Here is a 17,257-nt window from a genome sequence, read left to right as displayed (position 1 = left end):
TTATTTAAATGCGAAATTACGAGTTTGTCTATTTATAAAAAATTGATAATTTTTATGTATATTAAAACATGTTAGTTGTTTAATTAGGTTATAGTTATTAGAAAAATAGTTGAAAATTTATTTAGCGGATGAAATAAATAACAATGTTTTAAAAATCAGATCTGAAGTCGAACCGACAAACTTTTTGATTTAAAACTCATTTAGTTCAATTGATTAAACGTCAAATCATTTATTGAATAAATTAAAAGTATAAAATTAAATTTTATGGATAAATCACGTAATCATAGGTTTACAGATTTATTTTAAATATTTTAAAAATTCATTACAAACTTAATACTATAAGATCAATGATAAATATAATTACATAATATAATAATATAATAATATAATGATATAATGATATGCTTTAATAAACAAAACTATAACATAAAAGCATATTCAGGTCCGATCCAAGGGCATTGCAAGCAAGGCCTTTGTCTTGGGCTTCACATTTTTAGTCTATATAAAAGCCTTTAAAAAAATTAAGGAAATATCTTATTCTATCATATTGGGGTGTAAAACATCATATGAAATTTTAAAAATGACTCTGAAAAACTGAAAATGCATTTTTGGAAAGCACTTTTTTTGAGATGCATCTCCGTTTTAAAATCGAAAATATATTTTCGATAGCGAACACATTTTTGGTCTGTCAGCAATATAACATTTGTTTCAAATGTTTTTGTAAGTTACAAAATTAACCAATCCAACAAATTTTGAATACAACCCAAACATATATATATATATATATATATATATATATATATATATATATATATATATATATATATATATATATATATATATATATATATATATATATATATATATATATATATATATATATATATAGGGCATATCATATGAGAATGACATATTTATATGAGAATGTGAGAATGAATCTGAACCATTGGATTTTAAAATAAATGGTGGAGATTATATATGAATCTTTTTTTTCTCTCTCATGCATCTTGAAATAAATGAAGTAGGAGAGAGAAAAAAAAGATTCACTTATAATCTCCACCATTTATTTTAAAATCCAATGGTTCAGATTCATTCTCACATTCTCATATAAATATGTCATTCTCATATGATATGCCCTATATATATATATATATATATATATATATATATATATATATATATATATATATATATATATATATATATATATATATATATATATATATATATAGGTTAAGAACTCACATTAATCTAATGGTTAAGAACTCACATTATTCTTACTAAATATACATTCCTCCAATTTTGGTAACAAAATAAAAACATGATTCTTTCTAATATTTCTTAAAAAACATCATAATTCTAAAATATTTTTCACAATTCTTGATAAAAAAAGTTTATTCTTATTTATAAATAATTTTTTATTTTTTTCAATTTTCTTTAAAAATAAATAACACACGAGTCTAGCTACTCTTAAAAAATGAATTTTATTATTATTATTATTATTATTATTATTATTATTATTATTATTTATAATTAGTTTAAGTGACACTACAAAAAAATAATTTTTTCATCCATTAATAGTACTATTTGAATTTTAATTTTAAATTAGTTCTTTTAATTTTTGAACAAATTTCTCATTTTATTTTTCAATATTTTTTAAATTTAGTTTTATTCTACTTACTTAAGTTATTCATTTTGTAATTATTTGTATATATATTTTGTTTGAATAAATATTAAAGAGTGATAAGAATACTAGAACGATATTATAATTATGATGCTTCATGAATATTAGTAAAAAATAATTTTTTTTCTTATTTTAATCATATGTCATTTCATTTTATTTTTTATTTGCAATTAAACAATTTATTATTAAAAAAAAAATTTAAAAAAATATGCACAATTTAAATACAATTTCATACATTATATGAAAATATATTAGTTACCATTTAATTTAAGTTTATAGAATTTAATTTAAGTTAATACATTATTTAAAAATATGTTAATTTAAGTTTATACATTAAATTGTATGAAATTAAAATTAAATTAAATTAAATAATAAAATTAATATTATTTAAATAATGTGTGAAATTTTATTTCAATTGCACAGAAAAAAATTTAAAAAACTTTTAGGAATAAATACTAAGTACAAAATGATTTAATTGCAAATAAAGAAATAAAATAAAATAATTTGTTTTAAATAACTAAAAACTATTTTTATACTAAGATTCAAGAACCATTAAATTATAATATCGTGCTAGTAATATTATCACTCTATAATATTTATTCAAACAAAATATATACAAATACTTATAAAATGTACATTAAAAATTATTCTTTGATTTAAGTGAATAGAATAAAACTAAATCTAAATAAAATTGAAGGAAACAATGAGCAATTTATTTAAAAATTAAAATTTAGATAGTATTGTTTATAGTTGATTTTTTTTACAGTGTTACTTAAACTAATTATAAATATTTGTATTAATAATAATAAAATATATATTTTAAGAGTAAACTCATGTGGTATTTATGTTTAATGGAAATTGAAAAAAAATCAAAATTTGTTTTTAAATAAAAAGAAATTATTTTTATTAAGAATCATATTTTAGAATTATGATGTTTTTTAAAATATATTAGAAAGAATCATGTTTTTATTTTATTACCATAAGTGGAGGAAGTTATCTTTAGTAAGAATTATGTGAGTTCCTAACCGTTAGATTAAATTCAAATCAATGACTTAAAAGGAGTGTAATAGTTGGTGTAACTTATTGGTGTAATTTGATCCCTCCTCATATATATATATATATATATATATATATATATATATATATATATATATATATATATATATATATATATATATATATATATATATATATATATATATATATATATATATATATATATATATATATATATATATATATATATAGAGGAGGAATCAAATTACACCCGAAGAGTTACACCACGAGTTACACTCGTTCAATAACTACATCTCGAAATAATATTTTTTAAATTCAACCGTTGGATTGAAACATAATATCATAGTAAATCATTATATATTAAGCTCAAACTTTATAGGAATGATCTATATGATATTATGTTTCAATCCAACGGTTGAATTTAAAAAATATTATTTCGAGATGTAGTTATTGAACGAGTGTAACTCGTGGTGTAACTCTTTGGGTGTAATTTGATCCCTCCTCTATATATATATATATATATATATATATATATATATATATATATATATATATATATATATATATATATATATATATATATATATATATATATATATATATATATATATATATATATATATATATATATATATATATATAAATAAAAGAAATACAAATTATGTTACCTCAGTCGATTGTATCTCTGGTTGTGCCTCCAGTGTCGGGTGGGAGTTAGATGTTTCTCCTGCCTCAAATACTATAGATGACGGCGTGCATCTACGGGAGGACGGACGCGGAGAGTGAATTGGAGAATCTCTCCTGCTACGGAAGGAAGATGTAGTAGGTGTTGAAATAAGATCAATCTAGTATATAGACGCATCCGACACAGTCTGTCCAGATGCAGAAGTCTGAGATGTCTGAGTCCTTTCCCTACACACATAAGCGTGTCGTTTGTCCGATTTCCCTTTAAATTATCTTCTTTTAGACTTAATGTAATTATTTTAATACATAAATGTTTTTTTAGTGCACTCTATCATAATCCCCAATTCATTGGAAAAAAAAATCTCGTAACAGTTTATAAGATAATAAAATCAATCGCTTTGACTCCACGCAGTTGTTTCTTATAAAATTATTATAAATTAAAAACAACAAAGGTAAAATATACTATCCATCTTGTCTTGTAGAACACATAAAAAAAAGCAGCACTATCCATGCATTTTCACAATAAGATAGTATTACATCGCCTATTGAATATATTTTTTTATTACATTACATAACAAAAAAAATCATACAAGAAAGATTAGTGAACAATTGTATTATTATTATTATTTTTTATTTTTTTACTTTCCATAAGCTAAATTATTGGAAATTAGTGATTATTTTTCTACTTAAAAGAATATGAAAATAAATAAATAAACAAATAAAATATATCTGCGTTTTCTTAGTTCAGTACTAGTAGTAGTAGGTGTTGGTAATACTATGCTATCCTATTAAGCGTTTCTCTCTGGTTTTGGAGATTAATTAATTACTACGAACGAAGAATAACAATTTTCTCTAATTTCATTCATTTCCGTTTAGGTTTTTCTTTATCCCAATTCTGAACCTAATCGTTGAGAATTGTGACCTAACAGCAGTGTTGACGCCATGGATTCTCAAGTCCTGGTAGCTCTTGTTCTTTCACTTGTTGGCGGTCTCAGCACTTCCCTAGGTATATACTTCACTTGTTTCGTTGACTTATTTTCAGCTTATCTATTACATAATCACTTCTGGAACTGTTTGATTGAGTTTATCAATACAACTTATAGCTTATGTATATCATCAACATTATAACTTTATTTTATCTGTTGGTGTAGAAATAGCTTTTACATTTGGACTAATATGAAAAACACGCTTAATAGAGACTGGTGTGCTATTTGCATCATCAATCCCTGTAGTGTTGTCTCCCGAACAATGAGTTATAAGTTGTAACAAATGACGATGAGTCGACGTGCCAAGGGCATCTCGATTTCTATATAATAATAGATTCTATCTGCTAAAAATAATGGTGGATGTAAGAATCACTGGGTTTATGTTAAAAAGATAATGACAGAGTAAAGAAGTGGAACATTTCTTTTACACTGGTGGAGTGGAACCAGAAGCAGATGTAAACCATCATTGAATTGAAGTGGGGTGGCTGAAATGGAGAAGGGTTTTAGGAATTTTATGTGACGCAAAGGTACCACTCAAGCTAAAGGGAATTTTTTTTACGAGCTGCGGTAAGACTTGCCATGTTGTATGAGATAGAATGTTGGGCGGTTAAGAATCAACACGAGAATAAAGTCAATGTAATAGAGATGAGGATGTTGCGTTTGATGTGTGATAAGACTAGACATGATAAGATTAGAAATGACAATATTAGAGAGTTTTGGGGTAGCTCATATAGTAGAAAATATGTTGGAAAATAGACTTAGGTGGGATGGGCATATAGAGAGAAGACCGGTAGATTATGTGATAGGGAGAGTAGATTAGATGGAGAGGAGTTAAAGAGTTAGAGGTAGAGGAAGATCTAGAAAAACTATAAGAGAAGTTATTAAGAAAGATCTAGAGATTAACGATTTAGAGATAAGCATGGTGCTAGATAGAACATTATGCAGCCGACTCTACTTAGTGGAATAAGGCTCGATTGTCGTTGTTGTTGTTGTTGTTGGAGTGGAACCAGAGTGAATTTAATAAAAAAATATGTCACCTTAGCCTATTATTGTAATAATTGTTTGTTCACTTGTACCCATTCTATCTCGTGGAATAATGCTTGATTGTCGTCGTTGTTGTTGGAATGGAACCAGAGTGAATTTAATAGAAGAATATGTCACCTTAGCCTGTTGTTGTAATAATTATTTGTTCACTTGTACCCGTTCTAACTCTTGGAAAGACACCGATATCTTTGCTTGCTAGCCAAAGTCTTAAGATTTAACAGCTTGTCATTAGTTTTTTTTTGGATTTGTTTCTATTGTTTTTTTGTGTTTGTAATTGGAATATATGTTGTCAATGTGAAACAGGTGCACTATTTGTAATTATCAATCCAGCTCCCAATTTGAAAATGCTTGGACTATTACAGGTGGTTTTTCTTTTTTAATGATAAATAATCAGGGGGTGTTGGTATTCGATTTGGTTACTCTGGTCTATAGTCTGTTTTCTAAAACTATTTCATTTTATGAAGGGTTTTGCTGCTGGTTTGATGCTGAGCATATCGTTCTTTGATCTGGCTCATAATGCTATAAACTCACTGGGCTTCTTGAAAGGCAACCTTTGGGTAAGCTGCGTACTAGAGCAATCATTAAGTTATGTAACAACAGCATATGTTTCAAAATATGTTCTCCCATGTTAGTTCTGATCAAAATCTTCTATCTTCTCATTTGTATAGTTTTTTGCTGGTGTTATATTCTTTGCCATTATAGCCAATTTTATCCCGGAGCCGACACTTGTTCCCACTTCAGATGTGAAGACTAAAAAGGTTTTAATGAATTCTTTTTTACCTATTCTTTGCCATTATACCACTGTGTTGCTGCATTTGCAATGTGACATTCCAGCAGCTATGTTTTAAACTACATTAAATACTACATAAATATAAATTTTTGATAGATATGATGACATTCTTGAAATTAGAAAAAAGGGGATGAAGGAGGCAAGGATATTTTGAAAAAGCATCGCCAGCAAGTTTTATTCAGTGGAATTATTACAGCTGTAGGTAGGACTGTCTGGGTACTTTTAAACCTAACATTTTCCTTTCAAAGTAGTTCTTGTTGGAAAAAACTTTCTTCGAATATTAGGGGAATATGGAAATCAATTTTCTGTTGGTTGTTCAAGTAATTTTGAAGGGCTAAAATTTCCATGCCAATTAAAGACTCGAGCATAATTAAAACTAAGAGCTTCAATTATTATTTTCTATATTTCCTTTTGTTCACTGTTCTTTTAGTTTTGTTTATATAGTTTTCTTTTTGTTCATTTCACAGGCATAAGTTTACACAATTTTCCAGAAGGAATGGCAGTCTTCCTTGGATCCATGAAGGTATCCAAGAACATATTGATGTCATTTGGATCTTCGAATTTATCATTAATTGTTGAAGGATTGCTTGTATTACAGACCAATATCTCTCTTAATGCCACTACAATTTGATGTTTCTAACATGCTTTTGTCAATAGGGCCTTCGTGTTGGAGTCAACTTAGCATTGGCCATTGCTCTTCATAATATTCCGGAGGTATAAATTTTCTCATTGTAAAACCTGTTTTACTCTAGATACAATGGTTAAGTTTTAGTGCAATTAATAATAAAGGAAGACCACTGTATTCCTTGATGTTTTCTTTCTCCTGTATTTTATCATTCCATATTCCGGGTTTCTCATAAAACACATTTTTTTCTCTACCCACATTATTATTGGAAAAACACATATTTTTAAGAGGCTATATTGGTCATATTGTAATTTCAATATTCTTCTGCTTTCTAGGGTGTTGCTGTTGCACTTCCTGTTTATTTTGCGACACAAAGGTAACTTTTAAAATCTCCTGTTGGGTCAAGATTTTTTAACACTTAGAATTGAAAAGTGACTTATACAGCTATTGAGGTGATATGTTTAATTGCCGCGCTGGCTGAAATATGCATATGAAATGCAGAAATGTTTGTAGTGCCATTGCCATGGGACGCTGGCTTGGTTGGTCTGTATTGGTGACTATTATGTGTAACAAAAAACTTTTTCGTCTATGGCCATAATGCTACTGTTTCTCTGTGAAGGCCATTTTTGTTTTGTTTTACTTCAAACAATAATAATATTAGCATAAAACAGAAAAGACACTTGAGCTTGTATTTAAATTCGAATGCTTGTACATATACAAATAATATACGTGCTCAAGAAGATTTTCCTAATTGGATGCAATGATGGGTGCATTTGCAAACCATGACATACTTGATGTCGTTGTTTTGTAAAATAATAACTCCTGAACCTATTGATTTATTTTAAATCTTTGGTATTGTTGCTATGTTAAATGAAGTTATGTCAATTAATATGGATTTGATTTTTATATTTTTTATATTTCTTTGGTTGTGGATGTGTCTTAGTAAATGGCAGGCATTCAAATTGGCAACACTTTCAGGCTTTGCCGAGCCCTTGGGTGTTATAATTGTAGGTATGTCATCTGCTTTATGTTGCTTTACACAACATCCTTATTTCCTTAACGCCAGTGAGGGTATTTGTGCCTATTTCACAATTCTTCCCATTGAATCTCCCTTCCTCTACTCCAATGTAGGCTTTTATGCTACAAGTTTGATGTGATGGTTCATCATTTTTATGACACTCGGGATTATTAGATATGTGTGAGTTAAGTTAAACTTAATTTGATGATTTATTTTTCTCTCTGTAGCCTATCTATTCCCTAGCAGCTTAAATCCTGAGATTCTGGAAGGTCTACTTGGTTCAGGTTTGTGATGATACAATTTCTTGATGTCACAATGGAATTTTCAGCATTTATATTTGTATTAATATTGTTTCTATGTGGATTACAGTTGGTGGAGTTATGGCTTTTCTAACCCTTCATGAAATGCTGCCATTGGCTTTTGATTATGCTGGGCAGAAGCAATCTGTCAAGGCTGTATTTTTTGGGATGGCTTTCATGTCTGCGAGGTAGTAATCTCATTTCTAATAAAACTTTATTTTGATATATAATGATATTATTTGCTTCTTTTGGGGAGAAATTATTCAATGCGTCATAATGTATTAAACGGAGTAAATTACAGTGCATGCTAGCAACTATTAATGGTCAATATTGCATGCCGCAAAGTGAGGAAACATAAGTTTTACTATGGAGATAGAAAGTGTTGTTGAGAATCCCATATTAGATGAGGTATGATCTAAAAAGTTCATAAGTGAGAGTCTTTCCTCACCATATAAACCCATTTTTGTAGAGGTTGAGTTAAATCCAATCCAAATTGTAAGCTGGTATAATAGTTTATCCGTGATCCGCCATCCACCAGCTACAGGGTCATTCGGGTCACACACTAGATGTCCAGTCCTAGATGTGTGGATGGTGTGTTAAAAGTAATACATTGGAAGAGATATTGCATGGAAAGTAGTTTATTATAAGTGAGATTTGAGCCTGAAAAAACAGCAGAATTCAGCAAGATTTTGCCAAAATCCAAAGGTAGGGTCTTCTAATTTATCCAAGAGTTTATAATAATGTCAGCTTATTCTCGCAAAAGAATTGTGCCTCTAATATTTCCCGTTCAAAAAATGCCTGTATTCCCAGTTTGGGTACATACAAAGTCAACATTATTTGTGAGAATGCATAATAAGCAACCTTATGACTAGGAGTCTAACCCTTAGTTGCGACCTCCTTGTCGTCAATTGGATGTCCTAAAAAATTGGGATGAAATTTCACGTAATAATTTCAACTGTAAAAGGTTTGTGTAAATTTTTGGGATAATGGATGATATCTGTTGCTTTTTTTGTTTGTAACTTCTTCCCTAATTGATGTTGCTGGATGTGCAGCCTGTATTTTCTAAGTATCAGCTTACCAGAAGAGATAAGCTTGTAGATGGGAACAACCTCTTTTGTTTCTTAGTTCACGAGCTTTGCAGTATCACCGTGTCTTCAGATTCTATCGCCAATTGCTGCAAAATTCATTCTGCAGGGGTCTCACAAATTGTTCAATAACAATAACTTAATGCCATCCGACGAGGATAGCAGTAGATGTATCAATAGAGGGATAATTCCACCCATGATTGTGGTTACCCCTAAAAATGTACAAAGAGAATTACACAATATGAATGTGCTGTCTCCAGTTTTTTACCCCTCCACCAATCTTGTATCATGTACTATCATCAAATCTAGGTCAAACTTTGAATTGCACAGATACTGATATATGTGTTATGCTTATTTATTTCTGTCAAAGGGTATAAGAAACAGTCATAAGCATTAAATGCAGGTAACTACTTCTGGTGGTGGAGAGGTCAAACCTTGAAAAAATCAGTGTACCTTAAGCATTCTTCCTTTACTACTAGTATTCAATTGGTTGTCCCCAACTTTTTTCGATTTGATGGCATTCTCCGGTGGTTTGAATTTGAACAAATGCCCAACATGATCCTTCATTATTATAGGGTGTATCAATTTGGGCCTCCACTTTTATAACATGTTAACATGTTAGCCCCTCACTTAGCACATGTAACAGGAGAATACGAACCACCAACGTTTCCGCCCGATCAAACCTTCTCATCACTTTACTCTACTCGATCAAACGTTATCAATTTACTTCTCGACTCTTCCATCCCGATCAAACCTTCTACAATAACTGCACCTATGCATTATCTATAGAGAATCTGAGCTGAATTTTGTTAAAACTGTCGAAACAGAATTTTGTTGCTCATGTGATCCTATCCTATCTGATTCAAGCTTCTACAATTGCGTGAGTTTGTTTATTAAATAAATGTTTGCTCTTTTTGTTTATATTTAAAAGCATGATAAATCATTTAGAAAAAAACAAAAATGCCAGATATATGAAGGGAAAATCAGGTTGAAATGGCAGATGAAATAATGTGGAATAAAAGATTCACATGTGAACAGAAACAAAATCTATACATCTACGTTATGTGATATGTCTCTCTAAGTATTAATCATAATCAACAACCAACTTTTAAGAATTTTGTCCGAACCCATATAAAGTACAAACCGCCAAACAAGGTCCGTTTGTGCCTCTTGACAAAAATTGTACCTATGTGTTAGTAGCCTTTTATGTTTTGCAAAAGATTTTTTTTGAAGAGTCTAAGTTTGATTTATCTAAATAAATAAACTTTTTAAAAATCTATACCTAATATTTTTATTAAACCAGTTAAGCTGAACCAATTTTTTTTAGTAAATTCGTGTGATTTAAGGTTTGAAAATGACATGTCATGTTTAACATTACGTGCATTCTCTTCAAATTTAAACTTGAACATATAACAGTGTTAAATTTTTTTAAAGAGAACTTTAATGTCAATTATGCATGGAGAATATTCGATTTAAAAAAAAAAAACAGGTGCATTAATTATAGATCAAATGATGTTTATTTTCATATTGGTGTATTGGTCTTGTTAGTGTTTAAACTAATTTATAAAGATCCTGAATATGTGCCAGATATTTGCACAAGGGTTGAGTATCCCTTTTTGGTATAGTCAATTTTACCCTTATATAATTTGCATTGAATGAATATACATGCATGTGGTTTCATGATCAGAGTTGATAAGGGGACAAAATAATCACATGGATAGAAAATGGAAGCATAACGCATATTTCTCTAGGTTTTAATTTCATGTTTCCCTCTATCTATCTCTTTGCAATAGTGCTACCAATTACTTATTAGTTATTATGTCTTGGTCAAAAAAATTTAATAGTTATTTTTCATTTAATAATTAAAATTATGTTCTAATAAGACAAGCTTAGCTGGTAGCTGTGAGAAACATCGGATGGCTCCATGTTGCAGGTGCGACATCTCACTTATTCATTTTTAAAGAATGAATTCTATCTTTTAAACAATTTGAAAAAAAACAATTAAAATTATTTATTATTAGAATTTAAGAATAATTGATATACTTGATTAAAAACGTATCCGTGATGTTGAGTATGTTCGTTTTGTCTGCTTCACAATACAGACCAAAGTCTTAAACATTCGCACCGCACTATCCAATTTTTGTGAGTTTTTGCTTACCTAAATATTAACACAAATTCTTACAATTTTTTTTTTAAAAAAATTAAACCTATAACACCCTTATTTTTTGTGTGGAGCGGAACAAAGTTGATTTTAAACTTTCACCCTATGTCTGCCGTGTTTTTTTATGCGCTTTTGTTGGACGTGGCAAACATGATAGTATCTAATTTTTATATAAATTAGATAGATAAATTATTTAATAAATTTAGAAAAATAAATTTTTATTTATAATAATATCGAAATGGTGAATTGAATTTTTTTATCAAAATATTTGATATTTCCAATTTTTTTAATAAAGTAATCAAATATTTTAATATACTCGTGTTTCAAACAAATGAGTTTTTCTGTTATTTATTTTATAGGTAATACGCAGATTTTTTTATGAAAATTAATTTTTTAAAAAAATTTGCAGTAAACTAAATATAAGAAAAAGTACATAATGACATCAATTGAATTGACACACTCTATACTAAAAAAAATATTGAAAAATGACTATATTGAAATTTTATTTAAAAACTTGATGATTTAATTTTTTTTTTAAATTATTGGATATTTTGATACAATATTCGGATCTAATAGTTAATTTAGTGTTTTGAAAAGAAAAAGAAAAAGTGGTTAAGAAGTACACAGTAGCAACAAGGTTGAATCACATCTAGTGTTATAAGTGAAGGTGACAGATACATAGATAGATAGATGGTGTGAGTGAATGAGGATATTATGACAGATTGACGTTACACTGTAATTCATATGATAACAAGAAAAGAATATCTCATTATTATTAGTTATCGTTTTCACCAACACTGTGTAATGTTAAATACACTAGAGTACATACATAGAAACCCTGGTAACAGTACTACAAGAAGGTGACAGAAAAAAGATGAAAAATGGACTATAGGAGACACACATCGTGGACTCCCCTTTTTTTTTGCTTGGGATTGATGACACATAAAAAAAATAGACACAATAAATAATAATAATAATAATAATAATAATAATAATAATAATAATGTCCGAGTTCGATCCTAGTCCTGGACATGCATCATTGTTAAATTATTTTAGGAGAAATTTGTTGTCTATTATGATTTTCTTTGTCTCAAGAGTTAGTCTTAAGAATTAGTCTCTGCAGTTGCGCGCAGATGATATACTGTATATACCGAAATAATAATAATAATGTCTTGTACTTACTTTGATATGACATTTCAAACAAGTTTTTTTTTATTTCTATGGATCTCATAAACTTGCCATTAATATCCAATGGGTACCTTGCAATTTCCAGCCGTTAATTCAATATATATATGAAAGTATAATGTAATGATTTTGATGGTATTTGATATGTCCATCATGGTGGACATAACAAAAGAGAAAGAGGTGAATCATAAAGCTGATGATGAATCATGATGACAGACACTCTCAAAAGCCTTTGATCCAAGAAACTTAATTGATACCTTTAATTTTTATAATACTATTCATTTTTCACTTGTTATTGTAATTGTAACTTTGGTAACTTTTGAAACTTGTGAGTAACCAAATTATTACAAGAGCTTTTAATTTAAAGTTTAAAAATACACGTGAGTTTCTAGTATAAGTACAATGCCACTACCACTAGTGTACCTTAATTAATAGAAACATCATATTTTTCCTATGGTTTTTTTGTTACATCATATCATTGCACCCTACCTAGCTAGTATGGTTGAGAAGGGTAAGAAAATTTTTCTCTTTCCGTTTTTAACCATGAAAGTGAATGAGATAGGTTGAGGCTAGAATTACCATTGCATGAATCTCATAACCTTGTTAAAGAAAAATGACACATTAGATTCTCTCATTCCTTTCCTTCTCATTGCACACAAATTAACTACAATTTTTAATCCACATTTTTTGCACACAATTTTTAATCCACTAATAATTAAAAGACACAATTAAAAAAATAACAATCATTTTTAACTTGAAAAGTGAAAATAACATTTATTTTAAAATAATTTTTTTCTCTAAAACTACAGTTATTTTAAAATGGAGAGAGTAGAATTTATTAACCAGTTGAACCCAATATTTTGATTACTATAGGAAAAATATGTAATGTTGATTAGATATACAATATTTCAATAAATATTAAAGATGAAATAAATTTGATTTTCTATGTATATATACGCCTAGTATAACAACTTAATGAAATTAACTAAAAAAAAATTAATTATTGATATATGATAGTTAATTAATTTATAAGTTTTTTCCCATCAACCATACTAATCATGTGGGCTCTAATTTATTAAATGTTGTTTGCAGATATTAAACCTATACCAACAACTTAACCTCAAGTTAGCATTTATGCCATCTAGAAATACTTGAGATTTGAGAAAGAGAGACACCAAAATCCAAAACATATAAATGCAAAAATTGCAAACACAAAGACAAAATGAAATTAATAAAAAGAAGACAAAATGAAAATTATAGTGATATAGAAGTCATAGTCAACAATATAATTAGTGCAAAAGATATGAATCCTCTCCATCCACACCTGTCTTGTCTTTATACCAAAAAACATCAAAACTATGACTGAAAAGATTCATTTTCTTGCTCAATTTCAGACCCATCTTGATCATCAATCCCATAAGCTTTATGTCCATTTCCAAATGCCTTTATATGATCTTTAAGTGACCTTTTGTGCTTAAAATCTGACCCACAACAACAATACCAAAGCTTGCCACAGTTTTTCTCATGAGTTCTCCAATCTCCTCTCACTGCAAATGCTTTGCAACACTTTCTACACATGAAGGGTTTTATTCCATGCTTTCTCTTGTAATGTGTTTGAAGTGTTCTGAAATCTTTTAGTGGCTTTGCTCTTGGATGGTCTATGTTGTTCTTGCAATCTGTGGCACAACAATAACATGGGAGTCTTAACATGGCTGTTGGTTGTGTTCCTCTTAGAGATTCTGGTCCTTTTCTATATTGTGATCCATGTCCCCACATGTGCATCTGTATTTTTTTGGAACCATCAAATAATTAGTTGAAAAAAATTTAATAACCGACGAAAAAATAAATTTCATTACAAATTTTGATATCTGTAAATGCATGTTTAAATTGACCGTGAGATTGACAGAATCAGGATCACAATAAGATTGACAGAATCACAATGATTTCAATAAAAGATAAATTTTCAACAAAATTATAATGCGAATAAAAGATAAAATTTCAACTAAATTACAATGCTATAGTGATCTCAATAAACTCACCAGCAATTCAAATATATACTAAAGTTTTGGTTTATAAAAAATGTCAAAGAGATAAAGAAATATTACAAATAACTATATTCGAACTCTAAGTTTTCGATAATAGACTCGTTCTATGTTTAACTCTGAACTAATATGCTGATGAGACGTATGTAGAAAATTGTCAAGAGATGAGGAAATATTACAAATAATCATAATCGAACGCTAAATTTTCTATATTAAACTTCTTCTATGTATAACTCTGAACTAATCAGTCGATGAGGCGAAAAAGACAAAAACATAGATAGATTTAATCATTTCAATTTTTCATTGTTGATTAGAATTTTTTTAGTAGTGAATTGAAAGATGAAATAGGGATGAAGGAATGAAAGCAACACTCACTAAGTTACACAAATAAAATTTTGGTACTATCCCTAAGGTCCAAAACATGCAATGTATGAAAAGACATTTACCTAGTCTTATATCATATTGCATGTAATTTTCTTATCATATGTCTAATATGATACATAATCTAAGAGTCTTGTCCTTTTCAACGTGTTTCAATTATTTCTCAGTCCCTCTATAGGATTAAAGAAAAAGGTGACAATATATGTAGGACACCCTAATATAAAGAAGTTATTCAAAGAACCCAACAACAGAATATTGTACAGCTAATTATGTTTTTTATTTTCTAATATGAAAATGAAACATTAAATTCATTCCATGCGTGATGTACTCATGTTTGAAAATTCATTCATCCTGTCTCATTTTATGCCTTCCCGTGATGATGTTAACATTAATATTTTTTATATAATAACATTAACATTCTTATTGCATACTATAGTATATAAACAAATATTATTAAACCCTAGATATCAATTTTCAGTTCTAGGCACACCCTGCATCAATTTTCTATTTAATTCTTAAAAAAAATGTTGAAGATTTAAAAAATATTAATTTTTGTAAGAAAAGTTGAGAAAAACCCTAAATTAAATTCCATGAATTTTTTAGACAATATGAATATACTTGAAAAAAATTAAAGTGATACTATACAAAAGAAAATTAAACCACAGAATGTATAAAAATGAGGCTTCTCTTTTTCAGAAAATTTTCTCAAAAGTAATTAAGATCTGAGAAAGTAAAGGGTATGAGAAAAAAGAGAAAGGAAAAAACATCCTTTTTCTTTTTTTAAATTCTTTCTATATATATCATTCATAGTGCCACCATAAATTCATAATAATGTTTTCATAAAATAAATAGAAATTTATATTAATTAATTAAAATGTTTTCAGAATTATTTTACCTTGATTTTCAAGAGTATATATGAATTGAAAAGATTAAAATTAAATATATATTATACCTGCATGTTATTGTATCTGTTGAAGGTTTTGAAACAAAGAGGACATGAAAACTGTGTAGGGCCAATAAGAATCTGAGCAGGGGTAGGGATCCAATACTGACCCCTATTAATTTTACTTGGTGGACACTCAGAAGCAACAGTTACAACTTTTTCATCATCATCTTCTTTCTCAGAAGCCAAATCAGATGAAGCTATACTTGGAAGCCCTAGATGTAAAGCAACAGTAACATCATCATCAACATCATCTAGAGAGTTTGATGATATACTTAGTTGTTCTTTCTCTTTCATGTTCATCATTTCCATGGAAGAAAAGGAAGATTCAAGAAGATCTTCATGTTTTGTAGGGTTTAGGTTTAGGTTAAGTAAAGGAAGAGCTTCTCTTGGAGGTGGTGGAGATGGAGATGAGAAAGATATGTTGTTTTGATGGAAACTAGATGGGAAATTATAGAATGGAGGGCTATTTAGGTCAAAATAATAACCATTGAAGTTGTTGGAGAAGTAGGGTTGAGAATTCATGATGATGAGAGGTGAGAAAGGAAAGATATATGATATGATATGATGATGGTGGAAAAGGGTTAGGTTATTATAGAGTGAGGAAAAAAAGTGGAGAGAGAGAAAGATGAGAGAGAGATAAATTTTGAGGTTTTTAAAAAATTATTATAATGGTGTAGAAATCCAATGTTGGTAAAGCTAACTTAATAAAGTAAAAAAAAAAAAATAGAGACAAGAAATCACTTGTGAAGTGTGACTTAACAATGGAGGGAAAAAAACTTATGGGGAAAAGTCATTGAATTGATTTGGTCTAATAGAGAAGGAGATAGAGGATGAGATTATCTTGGGACTTGAAAGAAGGTTTGTATGAACAGTGTGGAAAAAAGGTGATTAAAAAAATGAATATGGTCACAATTGTGTATACCTACCCATTATGGTTGGAAATAAGAGAAAAACACAAAATTATCTTGTAATTGGAGTTGAAAATTTGAAGACTATATGTTCCCTTAGAACTATACTAGCACATTCCCTTTCACACGAGGGGTTGAATTTCATAAACTAGCTATGCTTCTAGGCTCATCAATGTAGAGACACTAGTGTAGAGACAATGCATTTTAAGATATGCTTTATTTTTTATATATAAGATTAGTGTACTTTTATGAATAATTGAATTAGGTTTTGTTTAATTCAAGTTTTATATGGTATGGAAATTTATGGCAATATAGATGATGGATCTATCACTTTGATCTATAGTCTTAATTAAGGGTTACATTTGAGTTACATAAATTGTGTTAAAGTAATGGTGCAATGAA

At 28.6% G+C, this 17,257-nt stretch overlaps 2 protein-coding genes across 2 annotated transcripts; one reads left to right on the top strand and one right to left on the bottom strand.

Annotated features, from left to right (window-relative positions):
- The first annotated feature begins 4,140 nt into the window (after window positions 1–4,140).
- LOC131621837 (zinc transporter ZTP29) lies at window positions 4,141–9,639 on the top strand. The gene is made up of 12 exons (XM_058892879.1): window positions 4,141–4,391; window positions 5,719–5,777; window positions 5,880–5,972; window positions 6,084–6,173; window positions 6,326–6,407; window positions 6,673–6,728; window positions 6,863–6,919; window positions 7,166–7,206; window positions 7,774–7,841; window positions 8,076–8,132; window positions 8,218–8,335; window positions 9,200–9,639. The coding sequence occupies exons 1-12, from the start codon at window positions 4,328–4,330 to the stop codon at window positions 9,243–9,245; spliced, it is 831 nt and encodes a 276-aa protein (XP_058748862.1). The 5' UTR covers window positions 4,141–4,327; the 3' UTR covers window positions 9,246–9,639.
- A 4,062-nt stretch (window positions 9,640–13,701) lies between these two features.
- On the bottom strand, window positions 13,702–16,574 carry LOC131621836 (zinc finger protein WIP2-like). Its single transcript, XM_058892878.1, has 2 exons — window positions 15,954–16,574; window positions 13,702–14,360 (listed from the first exon to the last, which is right to left on the bottom strand). Exons 1-2 carry the CDS (start codon window positions 16,467–16,469, stop codon window positions 13,935–13,937), a joined length of 942 nt encoding a protein of 313 aa, XP_058748861.1. The 5' UTR covers window positions 16,470–16,574; the 3' UTR covers window positions 13,702–13,934.
- Window positions 16,575–17,257: the final 683 nt, after the last annotated feature.

This window comes from Vicia villosa, unplaced genomic scaffold (assembly GCF_029867415.1).
Source record: "Vicia villosa cultivar HV-30 ecotype Madison, WI unplaced genomic scaffold, Vvil1.0 ctg.000011F_1_1, whole genome shotgun sequence".
In the NCBI taxonomy this organism is placed as follows: domain Eukaryota; kingdom Viridiplantae; phylum Streptophyta; class Magnoliopsida; order Fabales; family Fabaceae; genus Vicia; species Vicia villosa.
Note: the sequence above shows the minus strand (reverse complement) of the source record. Positions and strands in the feature narration are given on the sequence as shown.

Coding starts and splice junctions, on each gene's coding strand:
- LOC131621837 (XM_058892879.1), top strand. CDS start 4,328: ATGGATTCTCAAGTCCTGGTAGCTCTTGTTCTTTCACTTGTTGGCGGT. Junction 4,392..5,718: donor CGGTCTCAGCACTTCCCTAG/GTATATACTTCA, acceptor AATGTGAAACAG/GTGCACTATTTGTAATTATC. Junction 8,133..8,217: donor GGAAGGTCTACTTGGTTCAG/GTTTGTGATGAT, acceptor TGTGGATTACAG/TTGGTGGAGTTATGGCTTTT.
- LOC131621836 (XM_058892878.1), bottom strand. CDS start 16,469: ATGAATTCTCAACCCTACTTCTCCAACAACTTCAATGGTTATTATTTT. Junction 14,361..15,953: donor ACAGATACAATAACATGCAG/GTATAATATATA, acceptor AAAAAAATACAG/ATGCACATGTGGGGACATGG.